The sequence below is a fragment of the Bubalus bubalis genome, chromosome 6 (genome assembly GCF_019923935.1).
Source record: "Bubalus bubalis isolate 160015118507 breed Murrah chromosome 6, NDDB_SH_1, whole genome shotgun sequence".
NCBI classification, from domain to species: Eukaryota; Metazoa; Chordata; class Mammalia; order Artiodactyla; family Bovidae; genus Bubalus; species Bubalus bubalis.
Window position 1 is genome coordinate 92,815,076 of NC_059162.1, and position 17,135 is coordinate 92,832,210.

General features: G+C 52.0%; 1 protein-coding gene across 3 annotated transcripts in view; it reads left to right on the plus strand.

The window, feature by feature from the left end:
• SLC1A7 (solute carrier family 1 member 7) overlaps positions 1-16,924 on the plus strand; it is a 58,618-nt gene extending 41,694 nt beyond the window's left edge. For all 3 annotated transcript variants that reach the window (XM_044945005.2, XM_025288717.3, XM_006063806.4), the window contains exons 4-11: positions 3,326-3,368; positions 6,487-6,709; positions 10,197-10,296; positions 10,948-11,181; positions 13,510-13,704; positions 14,526-14,660; positions 15,055-15,157; positions 15,753-16,924. In XM_044945005.2, the coding sequence (XP_044800940.2) occupies positions 3,326-3,368; positions 6,487-6,709; positions 10,197-10,296; positions 10,948-11,181; positions 13,510-13,704; positions 14,526-14,660; positions 15,055-15,157; positions 15,753-15,971 (1,252 nt within the window). In that variant the 3' untranslated portion in view covers positions 15,972-16,924. The remainder of the gene's footprint in view (positions 1-3,325; positions 3,369-6,486; positions 6,710-10,196; positions 10,297-10,947; positions 11,182-13,509; positions 13,705-14,525; positions 14,661-15,054; positions 15,158-15,752) is intronic.
• The last annotated feature ends 211 nt before the right edge of the window (positions 16,925-17,135 follow it).

The window sequence follows — 17,135 nt, forward strand, 5'->3', positions numbered from 1 at the left end:
ATGTCAATGTTTACACTTTTCATCTCCTGTTTGGAAGATTGACCACATCCAATTTACCTTGATTCATGGACCTAACATCCCAGTTCCTATGCAATATTGTTCTTTATAGCATTGGACTTTAATTTCACCACCAAACATATCCACAACTGAGTGTTGTTTCCACTTGGGCCCAGCTGCTTCTTTCTTCCTGGAGCTATTAGTAATTGCCCTCCACTCTTCCCTAGTAGCATATTGGAGAACTTCCAACCTGAGGGGCTCATCTTCCAGTGTCATATCCTTTTGCCTTTTCATACTGTTCATAGGGTTCTCATGTCAGGAGTACTGGAGTGGTTTGCCATTCCGTCCTCCAGTTGGACCATGTTTTGTCAGAACTCTGCACTATGACCCGTCCATCTTAGTGGCCCTGCACAGCATGGCTCATAGCTTAATAGAGTCATGCAAGCCCTTTTGCCATGACAAGTCTGTGATCCATGAAGGGGATCATTTTTCTATTGAAGTATTAATGTTTTTGTGGTCCATTTATTTATGTAGCAAATATTTACTGAGTGCCTGTTATGCGTTGGGCACTCTTCCAGGAGCTAGGGACATAGCAGAGAACAAAGCAGAGATCCCACCCTCCAGGGAGCTGATGTTTTGGCGAGAAAACACAGAGAGTGAGCATGGAAACAAGGCCAAGAATCGTAAAAACTCTTTAAAGATTGAAGATGGTAACACTTTGTTGTATAGTTTCCCCAGTTTGTTTGCTTTATTATTTTATTTGTATTGTAATCTGTCTTAAAGAGCTTCTTAATTTTTTAGCTTTTGATTTTGGCCTGATTTTAGGTTTATAGAAAAGTTGCAGAGTACAGAGAGTTCCCAGCTCTGCTTAACTTCCCCTGACGTTAGTAACCTACATCTAGCACATTTGTCAAAAGTAAGACATGAGATTAGTACAACAGTATTAACTAAATTGCTTCCCTGGATTTCACCAGTTTTCCATTAGTGTCCTATTTTTCTGTTCCAGAATCCAATCCAGGATACTAAGCTGCACTTAGGAAGTTCTTAGTTTTAATGAAGTAAAATCTACTGATTTATTTTAATTGCTCATTTTGTTCTTAGAAGTCCTTCCACATCCTGAGATCTGATAAAATATTAATCTGTATTTTTTCTAGATATTTATGGTTTTATTTTCTAAATTATTTATTTCTTTTAGCCATCTGGGATTTATTTTGGTGCAGTGTACATAAAGATCTAGGGCTTCCCAAGTGGCTCAGTGGTAAAGAATCTGCCTGCCAAGCAGGAGACATGGATTTGATCCTGGGTTGGAAAGATCCCCTGGAGAAGGAAATGGCAACTCATTCCAGCATTCTTGTCTGGAAAATCCCCTGGACAGAGAAGCTTTGTGGGCTCCATGGGGTCACAAAGAATCCAACATGACTTAGTGACTAAACAAAACAACAGCATAAAGATCTAGGGTTTATTTTTTTAGTTTTTTTTTTTTTTTAAAGGGGACCATTTTTAAAGTCTTAATTGAATTTGTTACAGTATCACTTCTGTTTTATGTTTTGATTTTTTGGCTGTGAGATGCATGGCATCCTAGTACCCCAACCAGGGATTGAACTTGCAATCCATGCTGTTGTTCAGCCACTAAGGGTTGTCTGACTCTTTGTGATCCCATAGACTGCAGCACACCAGGCTTCCCTGCTTTCAAACTGTCTGCCAAAGTTTGCTCAAACTCATGTCCATTGAGTTGGAGATGGCATCCAACCATCTCATCCTCTGTCACTTCCTTCTCCTCTTGCCCTCAATCTTTCTCAGCATCAGAGTCTTTTCCAGTGAATCAGCTCTTCACATCAGGTGGCCAAAGTATTGGAGCTTCAACTTCAGCATCAGTCCCTTCAATGAATATTCAGAGTTGATTTCCTCTAGGATTGACTGATTTGATCTCCTTGCAGTCCAAGGGACTCTCAAAAGTCTTCTCTAGCACCATAGTTCAAAAGCATAAATTCTTCAGCGCTCAGCCTTCTTTATGATTCAATTCTCACATCCATATATAACTACTGGAAAAACCACAGCTTTGACTAGACAGACCTTTGTCAGCAAAATGATGTCTCTGCTTTTTAATACACTGTCTAGGTTTGTCAAAACATTCTTTCCAGGGTGCAAGTGTCTTAATTTCATGGCTGCAGTCATCGTCCACAGTGATTTTGAAATCACTTCCCAAGAAAATAAAATCTGTCAGTTTCCACTTTTTTCCATCTATTTGCCATAAAGTGATGGAACCGGATGCCTTGATCTTAGTTACTTGAATGTTGAGTTTTAAACCAGCCTTTTCACTCTCCTCTTTCACCTTCATCAAGAGTCTCTTTAGTGCCTCTTCTCTTTCTGCCATTAGAGTGGTATCATCTGCATATCTGAGGTTGTTGATATTTCTCCTGGCAATCTTTATTCCAGCTTATGATTCATCCAGCCTGGCGTTTTGCATAATATATTCTGCATATAAGTTAAATAAACAAGGTGACAATATACAGCCTTGATGTACCCCTTGCACTGGAAAGCAAACTCCCAACCACTGGACCACCGGGGAATTTCCAAGACCTGGGGTTTATTTTTCTGAATAGTTGGTCAGCTATGCAGTTCTCTAGAATGGGCCCTTCCTTTCTTCATCGATTTGTGAAGCAACTTCTATAGGATATGAAATACTAAGATGTCCCAGGTTCTGTCTCCAGGTATAGGCTCCATTACATTGATTTTTCTGTTGATGGTTGTCAGTATCTCACTGTTTTGAGAGTTGCATATTTATAGTATGTTTTTACATCTGGGAGGACAAGACCCCCTCCTGCTTTAGAAGATGAAGATTATGTTAATAATAATGATCCCATTTATATGCCAGGTCCTGTGTTGGGAGCCACAGATAAGATATGAATGGCCAAGTCCCCCCTTCAAGGAGGCCAGTCAACGGGGAGGCAGACACCTGACTAGTGCCAGCAGCAGCATGCTGGAGCGTAGCTAACTATAGGGGAAGGGCCAAGGAGTCTGCCTGGAGCTGTTGCAAAAGGTTTGGTCTCTGCTTGACTGGTGTAGGAATCAGCCAGAGAAGTAGGCAGGGCATTTCAGGCAGAAGGAACAGCAGTCAAAAGCCTGGAGTTGGAAAAGTACACAGCGTATTTGGGAAACCATATGCAGTTGGTGTTGAAGCTTAAAGTCTTGGAGTGATGGAAAGAGGCAAGGCTGCAGGGGCAGGTGGGGCGGGGTCATGGAAGGCCTCCACTGCCAAAGGAGGTGTTCAGGTGACCCCAAGGGCCCTCCTGTCCTGGAATTCTTCAATTACTAATTCTCTTCTCAGGAACATGTTCCCAGCCAACCTGGTGGAAGCCACATTCAAGCAGGTGAGTGGGTTCCTGGGTGATGGAGGGTGGGCAGGCAGGGCCAGCCTAGGCCTGGCTTGGCTGATTAGTCTCCCTGTCTCGAGGGGTGGGATGCTACAGGAGAGGGGCAGAGGGGAGGACCTAGATCTTTAGAGCCTCCTGTGGCCGTACCCCTGCCCTGGGTTCTGACTTTTCACGAGGAAGAATTATGAGGGGAGAAGGAAGCCCCCACTGAGTGCTGGCTCCGCCCTCAGTTACGCCCATGCTCATGCACAGGGTCTCCCTCAGTCCTCACAATAACCCTACCCTGGGCTAGGACCAGAACATCTCCTGGATGAGGAAACTGAGACTCCGGAGGGTTAAAGGATTTGCCCAAGGTTAAATCACTAGTAAACGGCAGAACTAATAGGTGAACTCAGACCTGCTGGCATCAAAGCCTGTTTTCTCTTTCTTTTTAAAATAACCCTTTCCTGTAATAAAAACAGTAATAATACTCACTGTAAAATATTAGGGAAATACTAAAATAAATAAGTGAAATTCACTCAGTTGTGTCCAACTCTTTGTGACCCCATGGACTATAGCCTGCCAGATTCCTCTGTTCATGGAATTCTCTAGGCCAGAATACTGGAGTGGGTAGCTGTTCCTTTTTCCAGGGGGTCTTCACAACCCAGGTGTTGAACCCAGGTCTCCTGCCTTGCAGGCGGATTCTTTACCAGCTGAGCTACCAGGGAAGCCCAAAGCAGAGGATAAAAATACTTGTAGTTCCAGGACCTAACAATAGTGATAGTGGATGGTATGCTTCTAGTCTTTTTTTCTCTGTTGAAATGTTTTAAAAAATAAAATTAGGATCATAGTACACACACAGTATGCATCTTGCTTTCTTCCCCCACTCTCATTATTTCATGAGCACTTTACATGGTTATTAATGTTTCTTAAAAATACAAGTCATGTACGGATGTGAGAGTTGGATCGTAAAGAAGGCTGAGTACCGAAGAATTGATGCTTTCAAGCTATGATGTTGGAGATGACTTTTGAGAATCCCTTGAACTGCAAGGAGATCAAACCAGTCAATCCTAAAGGAAATCAATCCTGAATATTCACTGGAAGGACTGATGCTGAAGCGGAAGTTCAATACTTTCAAAGAGCCAACTCATTGGAAAAGACCCTGATGCTGGGAAAGATTGAAGGCAGGAGGAGAAGCAGGTGACAGAAGACAAGATGGTTGGATGGCATCACTGACTCAATGGAAATGAGTTTGAGCAAACTCTGGGAGGTGGTGAAGGACAGGGAAGCCTGGTGTGCTGCAGTCCATGGGGTAGCAAAGAGTGGGACATGACTGAACAGCTGAATAACAACAAAAAATACAATGCTTAGTGATGATGTCATAGCCTGATGTAAGCCGAGGCTGTAATTTATTTGCCTATTTCTCCTTTTGGTTGTTTACCAAAACAGCCTTGTTGTTATTCAGTCACTAAGTAAAGTCTGACTCTGTACCCCATGGACTATAACACACCAGGCTCCTCTGTCCTCCACTATCTCCCAGAGTTCACTCAAATTCATGTCACTGAGTTAGTGATGCTATCTAACCATCTTATCCTCTGCTGCCTCCTTCTTCTGCCTTCAGTCTGTCCCAGGATCAGGGTCTTTTCCAGTGAGTTGGCTCTTCACATCAAGTGGCTAAAGAATTGGAGCTTATGAATAGTCAGGTCAGTTTCCAACAATCCTGTACACCAATCCTTATTTGCACTTCTAATACTTTCCCTTCTAAAATGTCAGTCTGTTGGTTGACTCAGTCCAACAAGCATTTCCTGAGCTTCCCTGTGGTGGGCCCCGTATTGAGCCTGGAGACGCACAAGAGGTGGTTGAGAGATGGAGGAGAGGCTCCAAAATAAGGAGCTGTGAAAGCCTGAGCTAATCACTGTATCTTCCCTCACCTCTTGTGTCTTCATCTATGAAATGAGCCAAGTAGTGAGGGGCCCTGAATGCTAGGCTAGGGAGTTTGGATATTATCCCAACAGTGATGGGCAATTACTGAAGATGTGAGAGAGAAAGAGAACATTGCTCTACTTTGTACCCCATCTGAAATGCCTTTATCTTTTGGCAAACTCCTACCCATCCTGCAAGAATCAGCACCTGGCACAGAGTGTTCAGCACTGGGATGATGACGGTGGTTTTGATGGTGGTGGTAGTAATTATAGCAGTAATGTTTACAGAAGGCTTACCGTGTGCCAGACACTACCCTCAGCACTTTACATACTTCATCTCATTTAACCTAATCAGGTGAGTAACCATGAAGACCCCACTTCACAGATGAGGGAACTGAAGCATTGAAATTTTAGGTATATTTCCTGAGTGGTTCCTTTTCTCCACCCACTCCCAGAAACCTTGCTTTTTTGATACTTGGTGTTAGGAAGATAGCAGCCCTTGTTTGGGCTCATAGTACCTGAGGAATGAGAAGAAAAGACTTGGCAATGTCCTGGGGGCTGAGGAAGAGGGGTAGCTGACGTAGCTCTCCCCAGCTGGCGTCTCATCTCAAGAAAGTTTGGGGCAAACTAAGCTTTCCTAACAGAAGGTGCAAGTTTCCTTCAGTGCAAGGCAGGGCTGGCTGGCTGTTAGGCAGATGGATAGTGGGTGGCTGAAGGACAAACAGGTGAATGGAGGATGGTCCCAGCCAGGTGGCGCTAGTGGTAAAGAACGTCAGTGCAAGAGAAGTAAGAGACGCGGATTTGATCCCTGGGTTGGGAAGATCCCCTGGAGAAGGGCATGGCAACCCACTCCAGTATTCTTGCCTGGGGAATTCCATGGTCAGAGGAGCCTGGCGGGCTACAGTCCACAAGGTCTCACAGAGTCGGACTTGACTGAAGTGACTTATCACAGGTAGGTGTGATGATGCACAGAAAGAAGAGGGGAGGAGGGATGGAGAGAGGTGTGCCTGGGTAGTGTGTGGACGAATGAACAAACCTCAGGTTTGCTTTTTGGTAAAATATTGATAATAATCCCTGTCCTGCCTATGTCACAGGGTTACTGTCAATCACATAGTTCATGAGTGGATACAGATGTGCTTCCAAGATGTTATTATTGTTGTTGTTGATATTACGCTTGGTCCTGACTCATTCCTGGTTGGGGTGTCACCCACCAGTATCGCACCAAGACCACCCCCGTTGTCAAGTCCCCCACGGTGGCATCAGAGGAGACCCCTTCTCGGCGGATCCTCATCTATGGGGTCCAGGAGGAGAATGGCTCTCGTGTGCAGAACTTCGCCCTGGACCTGACACCCCCTCCAGAGGTCGTTTACAAGTCAGAGCCTGGCACCAGCGATGGCATGAACGTGCTGGGCATCGTCATCTTCTCTGCCACCATGGGTATGTGCTGCCCACCACCCCGGGAAGCCCTGGAGCCTGGCCCTCCTTGCGTTTACCCCTCCCTGCATCCCATGTCCAGTAACCTGAATAGCCTGGAGTCTCTCCATCTTCCAGGAGGTTCCTTCCTTTCCTCTTCCAAGGGAGTGACTCAAGTCCCTAATCCATTACCCAGGGACAAGGGGGTGTCCCTAGCGCTCCCCGAGTTGGAGCTGCTGTTCCCCACACCTGGGTGCTATTTGCCTCCAGGGGTGTTGGTCCTCTCTCTGAGAAGGCCATGCCTCTGACCTTACCAACAGTTGTTTGTTTAAAGCCCTCATTCTGCCCTTCCACCCTCAACCACAAGGCTTTTTCAGTGGCCCCCTCTCTCTGCAGACCTGTCTGTGCCATTTCTGGGGGCCTGTGACCATACCCTTTCCTTTGCTGGGTCCCCAAGGCCCACCACAGGCTACTTACCATGAAGCTGGTGAAGTTTAACTTGCACAGGTCCCTTCTAAGGCCTGTATCCTTTTTCCTTTTTTAAATGTTATGTTCTTTTTCTTGAAGAAGGCTCCAAACTGTGCAAACTTCAGATCCTACAAAACCTCTGGATATGCCTCTGCTGGCAGCATCCCCCCTGTGACCACCCCCATCGACATATGCACACAACCTCCTTCCTTCTTGGGTAGCAGAGGTTTGTCACTAAGTTGTGTCCAACTCTTGCCGTCCCATGGACTGTAGCCCACCAGGCTTCATTGTCCATGGAGTTTTCCAGGTGAGATTGCTGGAGTGGGCTGCATTTCCTACTTCAGGGGATGTTTCCAACCAAGGATTGAACCTGCATCTCCTGCATTGCAGGCAGATTCTTTACCAACTGAGCTATCAGTGAAGTCCTCTTCCTTTTTTGGAGTCTAGGAATTCCTAACCCCTCCACAACTATCTAGCTTGTCAGTCCCACCTCGTCCTTCTGGGTCATGCCAGGGGTCATCAGGAGCCTCACTATAAAATCCTATCAGCCCCTTCCCCCAGCCCCAGCCCTGGGCCTAGTGGAGCGCTCTCCAGCTTCCAACTCCTACACAGGGTTTTCTTCTCAAGTTAATTCTCCCATCTTCTTGGTTTCTTGGGCAAGGAACTTGGGGTTTACTTTCTACTTTGCCTTCTGCTTCAACTCACACCAAAATCCCATCAGGTCTGCCTCTGAAATCTCTCCAGCCTCTGCATTTCCTTCTGCCCACTGCCCCAGCCAAGACCATTGTCATCTCTCACGTGGTTTCTGGAAAAACTGCCCCAAGAGCCCCCTGTCCTTGTGTGTCCTCCTCACAGGGTCATTGAGTCCCCATGTAAAGCCTCCACTGGCTGCACTGTCCTCGGAGAGGGGTGCAAACACTGCGTGACCTGCAGAGCCTGTGAGCTCTGGTCAGGCTGCCGCTCTCGGCTGGTTCACTTCCCCAGCCGCTCTGCCTGTCTGTCCCTGGAAGGCGCCTCCCTCAGCCAGGCTGCTCCTGCCCCTCGCTCTCCGCTACACTTTTCTTCATCCTTAAGGGGGCTTAATATTAGCATCCCATCCTGGGGAAAAGTCTAACCCCAGTCAGATGCCCTCTATTATTCTTTAAACGTTTGACCCAATACAACTGCCTGCTTGTTAGTGTGGCTGTTTAATGCCTGCACGGCAGCTGTGTGCATCCCATGCAGGCAGAGACAGGTCTTGGTCTCCATGTAGCCCCACAGCCACCACATGACTGGTTAGAGCAGGTGCTCGGTAGACTGGGAAAGATGGGTGGATGGGCAGATGAATGACACTGGGGAATGGAGCTCTTTTCATCCTGGTCAAAAGGCCAGGTGGGCACACAGAGGGGCCAGGACCTCAGAGACCCTGGTGTATGAGAGGACGGTGTTTGGAATCATCCTCAGCACCTCTGATAATCTGTCCCCCGCCCTGGACTTTCTTCCTTTTCCCCAGCCATCACCGCTCTCTTAGGGCTGGGAGCATACTAAAAGGACATCTATTAGCAGAACTAAAGAAAAGTTTGAGAGCCTTCAACTCGTTTCACTGTTTACTGAGCACGTCACTGTCTGCGTGTCAGTGACTATTTTTCGTGTGTCCTCTTGCCTTGTCGATGTCTCTGTGGCCCCCGCCTGAGTGTGTGTGAGCACACCGTGCAGCTGCTCCCCTCACTGAGCCTCCTTCCCCGTCTTCTCCTTGGTGTTGGGATGTGGCTGATGCTAAGGTGGCCTTGGCCTTGCTTGTGGGAGGAAGCCCACTGCCACCCTCCACATGTACAGTTGCTCTAAGCCAGCCAGAGCCTGGGAGTGGAACAGGGAGCTTGATGAGGAGCAGGAATATCTGGGGAGGGACAGTCAGCGGGGAGCCTGGCTCTGAGTTCAGCCGGGCTTCCACAGGCCAGATGGACAGAGCTGGGCCCAGTATCGCCTGCCTCTCTGGCCTCTCCTGCCCACCCCAGTAGGGCCCCTCCACTCCCCTCCCCCGTGGTAGCTGCTCCCTGTTCCGCATGGGTTCAGAGCATCCTGGGCAGGGAAAGAGCTCTTCCCTGGGGTTCCAGAGGCCAGGATCCAGATCCCGCCCCTCACCGGCTGAGTCAGTGGATGAACCTCTTGGACACGGTGACAGTCAGCTCCATGAAGGCAGACGCAGAGTGTATTATGCTCTCCATTTTTGTGTCACCAGTGGGAGAGCACGTGCTTGTCACTGTTCTGGGAGTGACCTAACTGTGGTTACCTGCATGAGCTCAGAACCCCAAGGGGAGGGTGACAGGGGCTTTGGAAAAAGCTTTGTCATTCATTCCCTTGTTCATTCATTCAATGATAAGTTGCCCTCATGGGTTAACTTTCTATTGGAGGAGACAGAACAACACAGTGGATGCCTGTTGTAATAAGTGATATGAGGGGATCAGAAAGAGACAGGTTAGAAAATAAATGGGGAGTCTGCCAAGGGGAAGTTGGGGAGGTGCAGGCCTCCAGGCCAGGGCTTCAGGCATCAGGAACTGAGTGGACAAAGCCCCCACCACAGCCAAGAGCTTGATGTAGCCTAGAAATGTGAAGAAGGCAGAATGCAGGAACAGAGTGAGGAAGGGAAAGCGGGGCCAGACAGAGGCAGGAGTTAGAGGCTTGGCCAGGCCAAGTGGGTTCTGAGCCAGGGTGAGACGGGTGGGCTGTTGGTTATGGTCTCTGTGTGCAGGAAAGTCAGTTGCGGGTGTTGGCAGGGAGCATTTTTATCTTTAGAAGGTGGCACGTGCTGCTGGGTAGAGAGGAGGAAGAGATGGATCCCTGTGGGGAGGTCACAGACCTCTCCAGCGGGGAGGCCAGGAAGGGAGGGGAAGCAGGGGGAAAGCGCCGGGTGGCAGAGGCTGCTGGGCTGTCGGCCAGGCGCTGAGATCCGTGTGTGCCTGCGGTCTGTCCATGCCTGGCCCCAGCACATGCTGGCTCACGCAGGTGTCAGGCAGGTCTGCCTCCCTCTGCCGGGTGTCATCTGCTGTGTCCCCGCCCTCCGCAGGCATCATGCTGGGCCGCATGGGTGACAGCGGGGCCCCGCTGGTCAGCTTCTGCCAGTGCCTCAACGAGTCTGTCATGAAGATCGTGGCCGTGGCTGTGTGGTGAGCCTCGTCGTGGGGGTCGAGGGTGGACTCCTACCTACTCCACCCACTTCCAGCCCTGCCCTGGGCAGCTGGAGGGACCCCGTGGTCCCGTAGGAATGAGCAGAAAGCTGCACAGGAGGATACCCCCAGCCCTGCCCAGGCCGAGTTCCAGCCCCGGGCCTGCCACTTCTGGCCCTGACAGGCCCCCTGGAGGCAAACCAAGAGCTAATCCTCCTGACCTCTCAGGCTGTTTCCCCATCTCTTGGGGCCTCATTAGCTCAGCTTTTGGAGAAAGGAGACACTGGAAGTGACAGCCAGCTGCCACTCCTTGGCTCAGAGTTCAGACCTTAGGAATCTTCTAGTCCAACCCTGCACAGTGAGATAAGGTAAGGCAGAGGCTTGCCAAGGTCAGTCATAGAGGCTGTCTCATTGCTGGGCTGAAATGTGGGCCTGCAGAAGAAGGCAGAAGGGTGAAGGCTGTGCATGGCTGGACTGGTTAAGGGGGCATTAGTGACACCATATGCCAGGTACTCAGGTACATAGTCACATTCTATCCTCACAAGAGTCCTAGAAGGCTCAGGGAAGACAGGCCCGGCAGTGATGTAGTGTCTGGGGCCTCCCAGGGTCTTTGCCTGCCTGATGGTAAGCCGACTGCCCTGCCCACCCCAGGTACTTCCCCTTTGGCATCGTGTTTCTCATCGCTGGCAAGATCCTGGAGATGGACAACCCCACAACCGTAGGAAAGAAGCTGGGCTTCTATGCAGTCACCGTGGTGTGCGGGCTGGTCGTCCATGGCCTCTTCATCCTGCCCCTGCTCTACTTCTTCATCACCAAAAAGAACCCCATCGTCTTCATCCGCGGCATCCTCCAGGCCCTGCTCATTGCACTGGCCACCTCCTCCAGGTAGCCCTGGGCAGTGAAAGTGTCAGGGAGGAGACCATGGCTGAAAGCTATTCTTCTGTCCAGCCATCATTTGTCTGTAGCCATGGAACCATGGAAAGTGTCGATGTGACCTACTTCACAAACTTGGGGGAGGATGTGGTAACAAGACCTATTGTTGAAATGCATGAGCCCCTACCTTCCCGAACGGCAGCCAGCCCTCCTCCGCATCCCCAGGGCTCACTCAGTCCACATGGGGGTTGGCGTCCACGTGTCAGGCGCAGGCAGAGCTGAAGAGTGATGAGTCTGCAGTCTCTGCCGCCTTTCACTGCCATGTGGTGCTTCCGTTGGAGTCAGGCCCTCTGCTCTTCAGGGACTTTGCCCGGTTACTGGCACTGGCAGGTAGCCATGTCACAACGTTGGCAGTGTCTCTAGACAGTGGGAATCTGAGTCATGATTCCATTACCCACTAGCTCTGTGACTGCGGGCAAGTCACTCCACCTCCCCGGGTGGTGGGATTAGTTTCCTCATATACAGACTGGGGATCACTGTGGCCTCTGGCACATAGAGTTGCTGTGTGATTAATGGAGATAACCCACTAAGGCCATTCTGGGCTTGGTGAAGCAACACCTGACCTCAAGCATCCCAGACCGCAACTGAGTGCAGAAGACCCAGGGAGATGAAGTCATGCAGACTCTGCTATTGAGCGAGGAGAGGGAAGGAGGTGGTCACTTACTGGGCATCTAACCCTGTGAAGAAACAGTGGTTCTTACCACAGTGAGTGTCCAAGCTCTACACATAGGAAGTCACCTAAACCTGAGCCCATGTCTCTGGCCTCAAAGGCCTGGCTCTTCCCTCCATCTCTTACTGCCTTCTCTTCCCTAGGCCTCAGTCCCCCAGTCTGTAAAATGGGAATAAGGGCCACCACAGACCTCCTTCCCTGGCAGCCACATAACCCACCCTTGGCAGCAGAAGCACCTCATGCAGGACTCGGGAGGAGCAGAACCAGTGAGGAAAAGCCCTAGAAGCCTTGTCTGGGAACCGCATCCAGGGCAGAGGGAGGAGAGGAGAGGGAAAGATGAAGCCCCGAGCAGCTGCTGGCCCCCACGTTGCTGGTTAAGCCCCAGCAGTACCAGCAGCCCTCACCGTTTCCTACAAGAACCACAGCCTCGGGCCCAGCATACCTGGGGCCCATGAGGGGCTCTGGCAAGTGTACCTGGGCCTCCCAGGCAGTGACCTGTGGGGAGTAAGGGCTGTGGGGCTACGCAAACCCGAATTTCAGGCCCAACACTGCTACTGGGAGCTCAGTAACAACATAGCTACAAGAGCCAGGGCTACCATTGGTTGAGTACCTACAATGGGTGCTTGTTAAGTCACTAAATTGTGTCCGACTCTTTGTGATCCTATTGACTGTAGCCCGCCAGGGTCCTCTGTCCACGGAATTCTCCAGGCGAGAATACTGGAGTGGGTTGCCATGCCCTCCCCAAGGGGATCTTCCCCACCCAGGGACTGAACCTGGGTCTCCTGCATTGCAGGCAAATTCTTTACTGTCTGAACCACCAGGGAAGTGAAGTGAAAGTCGCTCAGTCTGTCCGACTCTTTGTGACTCCATGGACTATGCAGTCCATGGAATTCTGCAGGCCAGAATACTGGAGTGGGTAGCCTTCCCCTTCTCCAGAGGATCTTCCCAACCCAGGGTTCAAATCTAGGTCTCCCACCTTGCAGGCAGATTCTTTACCAGCTGAGCCACAAGGGAAGCCCGAACCACCAGGGAAGCCACCTACGATATGTAGACGCTATTCTAAGCACTCTCTTGTTGAATCCTAATAGATCCATAGTGCACCAATTGTTTGGGACAAGGAAACTATGGCACGTACAAGTTGAGAAGGTGCCAAGGCCACTAAGCTAGCGGGAAGCTGGAACCCGAAGTCAGTGCTCCCACCCAGGGCCCTGCTGTTGACCACTTCATCTCCACTTTGCATAGTCATGTGACATGGCGTCAGCCCCTCCTCCCCTCTGGGCTTCATTTCTTCACCTGTTAAAGGAACTCAAAACCTTCGTAGCAGGAAGCCATGAGGTGTAAAGCGCAGCACCCAGCGCCTATCAGATGCTCTGCTGGCAGTCACTCCCTTCCTGACCAGTGTGCACAGTGGGTCTCTAAGGCCCTGAGCCTGGGCAAGTCTGGCCACATGACCATTTTAAAAGTTCCTTCAGTCTGTTCACCCTAGATGGGCCCGCTGCCTGGCATTGGGGGTTGGGGGGGTCGCTTCTGTTACCGACCAGCTGGCAACCTGGGGGCCCTGACCATCCTGGAGGAGGGTGATGGGCAGACACTGGCCCTTCTATTCACAGCTCAGCCACACTGCCCATCACCTTTAAGTGCCTGCTGGAGAACAACCACATCGACCGGCGCATTGCCCGCTTTGTGCTGCCCGTGGGCGCCACCATCAACATGGATGGCACGGCGCTCTACGAGGCCGTGGCTGCCATCTTCATTGCCCAGGTCAACAACTATGAGCTGGACTTCGGCCAGATCATCACCATCAGGTGTGATCCTGACACCCTGCACCCAGTGTGGATTGGAGATGGTTGCTCTGGAAGGGCTTTCGGGAGTCTTGAGCTCCCATATCTCATGTGGTCTCTGAGGCCCAGAGAGGGCAAGGGGCTCATTCCAGGCCACACAGCAAGTCAGTGCTGGGGTCTCATGATTCAGGGCACCACGCTTCTTCCCCAGGGCTGCCCTGCAGGTGGGGAGCTCTGAGCAACTTGGGGAGCTAGGGCCCAGAGGAGGGCCTGCAGCGGGGACATGCATAGCAGGGAGCACTGCAGGCAGGCACAGGGCAAGCAGAGGCCAGAGGCGGGACTGAGGACAGTGGAGGGGCTGCTGGTGTGGCTAGAGCTGAGGGACGGTGCTAAGAGAGGACAGAGGTGAAGGGGAAGGCCTCGCATGCCAGCCTGAGGGTACAAGTCTGACCCTGGGGACCCAGTGCGAGTGGACGATGGGAGCCCGTGGACAACTTCCTGGACTCCTATAATGACTGTGGCCTGCCGGGCTCCTCTGTCCATGGGATTCTCCAGGCAAGAATACTGGAGTGGGCTGCCACGCCCTCCTCCAGGGGGTCTTCCCAACCCAGGGATCAAACCCAGACACACGGCTTTCCACAGACTTCTTAGGACGTTCTGCTGAGGCCAGGGATACAGCCTCTGGGACCACAGTACCTTGGGCAGAGGCATGCCCTTGCCCCAAGAATGCCCTGCTGTGGCATTCCTAATAATGCCTGCTCCACAATGCTGCCCCCAGAGGCTCTGGCATTCTGGCCTCCTCCTTGGGTCCAGGGCCCAGCAATGCTCCCTACCCTCTCCTGCAGCATCACAGCCACTGCAGCCAGCATCGGGGCAGCCGGCATCCCCCAGGCCGGGCTCGTCACCATGGTCATCGTGCTCACCTCCGTGGGCCTTCCCACCGACGACATCACCCTCATCATCGCTGTCGACTGGGCTCTGTGAGTGGGCTTTCCCCCACCCTCTCCTGTCCCCTGGGAGGCAGGCGCTCACAGTGGACTGGGGAGCTGCCATGGTTTGGCACAGTGGGTACTCATTGACACCTGCCCAGCTGCATGATCTGTGGGGCCCAGTTTTCAAAAGTGAAAACCTAGGATCCCTTGTTCAAAAACTACAAAGAATTTCAGGAGGGTGGGAGCGGAGCATTAGCCCAAGCCCTTTGACACACAGGCCCTGAGACACCACACAGTCACATGCCTGCATCCCCCACTTCAGCACCGCCAGGGGGTGCTGGGCCGGGAGGACCAGGAAGACACCCGTCCCATGAGCACCGCCCTCTCCCAGCTCTCCTTACAACAGAGGGCCTGCCGCTCACCGCCCACCTTGGCCCACCAGGGACCGTTTCCGCACCATGATTAATGTGCTGGGCGATGCACTGGCTGCTGGGATCATGGCTCACGTCTGCCGGAAAGACTTCGCTCAGGACACGGGCACTGAGGTGAGCACACTGTCTGCCTCCAGCCAGGCTGCCCAAAGGCCCAAGGGTGCAGCCAGGAGTGGTGGGCAGGGCAGCACATCAGCTACCCACCAGCGGGGCAGCCTTCCACCGATCCCTCCACACCTTGATCTGCTCACGGACACCCGGGTGACAGACTCCTCTCACAGCTGATTGTTGAACACCCACCATGGCCGGTGGTGAACACAGCATCCTCAGGGAGCCATACCCTCGTGTCCTGTTGACAACAAGGCCAGCGTTCACACGTCTGCTGGGAGCTTCATGGTCCTCAGGGCTCCTTCAATAACTACTTGGAGCGGCTGTCCCATTCCGTGGGGAGGACACTGAGGCTCAGGCAGGGGAGCTGTCCACTCCCACACTGGATCCCAGGGGGCAGGTGCCCCCTCTCCTAAGACAGTCCCAGGAGGCAGGACAACTTGAAACTGGAGCCCAGAGAGGCCCTATGACCTAGCAAGTTCTCACAGCATGTCTGTAGGAAAACCAATCAGACTGTCCCCAGCCCTTTGCCTGTCCAGTCCTCCCTACTGTCTGACCCCAGTCCCTCCTGCTGCTGCCAAGACCTGTTTCCTCTCCCCAGAAACCGCTGCCCTGTGAGACCAAGCCTGTGAGCCTCCAGGAGATCGTGGCAACCCAGCAGAATGGCTGTGTGAAGAGCGTGGCTGAGGCCGCAGAGCTGACCCTGGGGCCCTCCTGTCCCCACCACGTCCCCGTCCAGGTGGAGCAGGATGAGGAACCAGCCACCACCAGTCTGGACCACTGCACCATTGAGATCAGTGAGCTCGAGACCAACGTCTGAGCCTGAGGAACTGCAGGGCCTGGGGAAGGCCTCCAGGGTTAGGGGCCAAGGGCAGGATTTCAATTCACTACTTCCCTGAGCACAAGGGCCAGACTCACACTATCTCCCCACCCTTGAGGGTCCAGAATGGGCTCCACTTGACGGAAAGTGGAGTGTAAGAAAGGGGAAAGACTGCACGTGGGGTCCCAGCTGGAGAGTTACAGGCAGGTGTAGCCTGAGCCCCAACTGTGACATTTCCACTGGGTTGGCCTGTGCGGGTGGCAGGCAGGGGTGTGGTCCCCACTTTCTGGATCACAAAGTTGAGGCTCTGAGAGCTGAAAACACTTGCCTCAGGTCTCAGAACAAGTGATATCAGGACTAGGACTCTAGTTCAAGGCTTTCACGCCCTGGCCACTCCCTGCCAGAGGACAGGGATGGCTGCAGGGTCAGACGCTGAGAGGGAGGCTCTGCCCCCTCCAGGAGCCCCAGAGCCATCACTGCTTGCAGTTTATGAGGACATAGCAATGTCCTGGTTCTGCCCCAGCTGCGTCCCAGCCCAGGCCCGCCCCCACCCAGCCCCATAACACGTGGCCTCAGACCAACAGCTCTCCCCAAGGACGGGCCCAGCCTAAAGCCGAGACCCACTGCCTTCCACGTGCCACAGCCCGTCCCATCTCCTGGCCTAGCGGTTCTGTCTCATAAAGCTCATCTGATGTGGAGATGAAGATGTCTTCACCAGAGCTTTAAGGCCTCTAGAAACCCCCGGGCTAGTCTCCCATTGGACAGATGAGCCAGCCAGGACTGGGGATGCAGACTCACCTGGGATGTTTCAGTCAAGCTGCCCAGATGGCCCTGAGGTCAGCACTCCCCACCCCCCACCCCAAAGCCCATGTGATGAAGAGGAGTTAGATTTTCTATTCCTTTCTGTGTTTTCAAGTTCAGTAATAACTAAATAAAGGTATTTTGTTTTTCAAGTCTTGTGGGCTTAGTGACCGTACCCAAACCAGCATTTCTTTATTGGGTTAATACAGGCAAAATGCAGACTTGCTTGTCTGGGCAGTCCGAGTACAGACGGGGCTGTCCAGGAAGCCGGAATGTAAACAGCCTTGTCTGCATAGCTGGAGTGTAGACAGGTCTGTCTGGGCTGTCAGTGTGTGGACGGGCCTGCCTGGGCAGCCAGAGTGC